We start from the raw sequence: 1,489 nt of genomic DNA, 5'->3' as shown, positions 1-1,489 counted from the left end.
GGGGAGATGCTTTCGGCCACTCTTCTGGAATTCTGCTGCTCCATCCCAGGCAGACCCAGCCACATCCCTGAGCCCTTACCTCTCAAGCCCACTGACCTGGTATGAACCATAAGGGTGTTTGTCCCTCCAGATGCCCATGCCCACAGCGGCCCGACGTCCAACTCTAGCATGACCACCCGGGAGCTACAGGACTACTGGCAGCACGAGAAGTGCCGCTGGAGGAACGTCAAACTGCTCTTTGAGATCGCTTCAGCCCGCATCGAGGAGAGGAAAATCTGCAAGTTTGTGGTAAGCAGAGACTGGGAAATGATGGGACCCCACTTTCGCTGCCTTCTTCCCGGCCCTGGGCAAGTCTTGTGGGGCCTCAGCTTTCCCAGCCATGAAATGGGTCTACTCTGACTCGAGAGCAGGACTTGGCACTCGGCACTGCGCCAGGTTCGGTGAGGGTCAGAACTGTAGGAGTTGCGATGAATCTCATGTGATCAGATGTTAGTCATCTGTGTCCTTTTTTCACCAATTCTGTCATAGCCCTGTATCATTTATAATTACTACTTATTTTTTTCTTTAAACTAGATCATTTCTTAAAAGCACTAAATCCATTTATTTCAAACGGAAATATTCTAAATAGAAACCCAACATCAAATGGTATAAAGAAAAAGGAATTATAAAATTACTTTTTAAGTATAAGGAGGCCACTTTTAGCCGGGGTAGAGAGGAAAAAAGTCAATTCAAGGAAAGGTACAGGCTGTTAGTAAATTCTCGCTGGTTACTGTGGCCAGTGGAAAGCCCTGTGCGTGGGGACTGCTCTCTCTATGGACTGGAATTTTAGCCTGTGTTAAGGAGACGGCAGAGACTACAGAAAAGCCCCACTCAAGGCTGCGCCTTCACTTAGCCAGGACCAGGATAGCAATAGCAGCCAGTGACCACTGACTGCTCATGGAGCACCATTCCACAAGGTTTTAGTGCATTAACTCATTTAATCCTCACCCAGCCAGGTGGGTACTCTGCCTATCCTCGCTTTAAGGAAGAGGAAGCTGAGGCTCAGAGAGGTTAAGTTATCTATCTAAGACCACACAGCAAGACCATACTGAGTCTGGAATTACGACCCAATCAGTCTGGCTCCGACGTCTGTGTCCTCACTCAGTATTCTCTGGGAACAGAACTGGAAAGAAATAATTATCTTGCTATAACATCATTGCCAGTGTACCTGAATGATGATGTATAGTACTTAAAACCAACTCCCAAGGGTTCCACCTTGGAAAACACAGCCGTCATCCAAGTATCTCAGAAAACTGAGGCCCAGTTTTGACGATGTAAAAACAGACCCCAGCTCTGTACATGGCAGACCCCTGTGCTTTTTCTCTTCTGAGGTACCTCCATGTCACTGTGTCTGTTATTCCGGGGGTGACTCTTCTCATGATTCACTTTCATAGTTCAGCCCATGCTGGTGACAGTTTAAAACAGAACTGTGCAGCTGGGCGCAGTGGCT

The 1,489-nt window shown here is 47.8% G+C and overlaps 1 protein-coding gene across 1 annotated transcript in view; it reads left to right on the top strand.

Annotated features, from left to right (window-relative positions):
- Positions 1-1,489, top strand: part of SNX20 (sorting nexin 20) — an 8,000-nt gene that overhangs the window by 5,607 nt on the left and 904 nt on the right. The window contains exon 3 of the mRNA XM_012806803.1: positions 131-288. Within this exon, the coding sequence (XP_012662257.1) occupies positions 131-288 (158 nt within the window). The remainder of the gene's footprint in view (positions 1-130; positions 289-1,489) is intronic.

This window comes from Otolemur garnettii, unplaced genomic scaffold (genome assembly GCF_000181295.1).
Source record: "Otolemur garnettii isolate 467f Iridium unplaced genomic scaffold, OtoGar3 scaffold00058, whole genome shotgun sequence".
NCBI lineage: Eukaryota > Metazoa > Chordata > Mammalia > Primates > Galagidae > Otolemur > Otolemur garnettii.
This window is presented reverse-complemented; position numbering and strand designations above follow the sequence as displayed.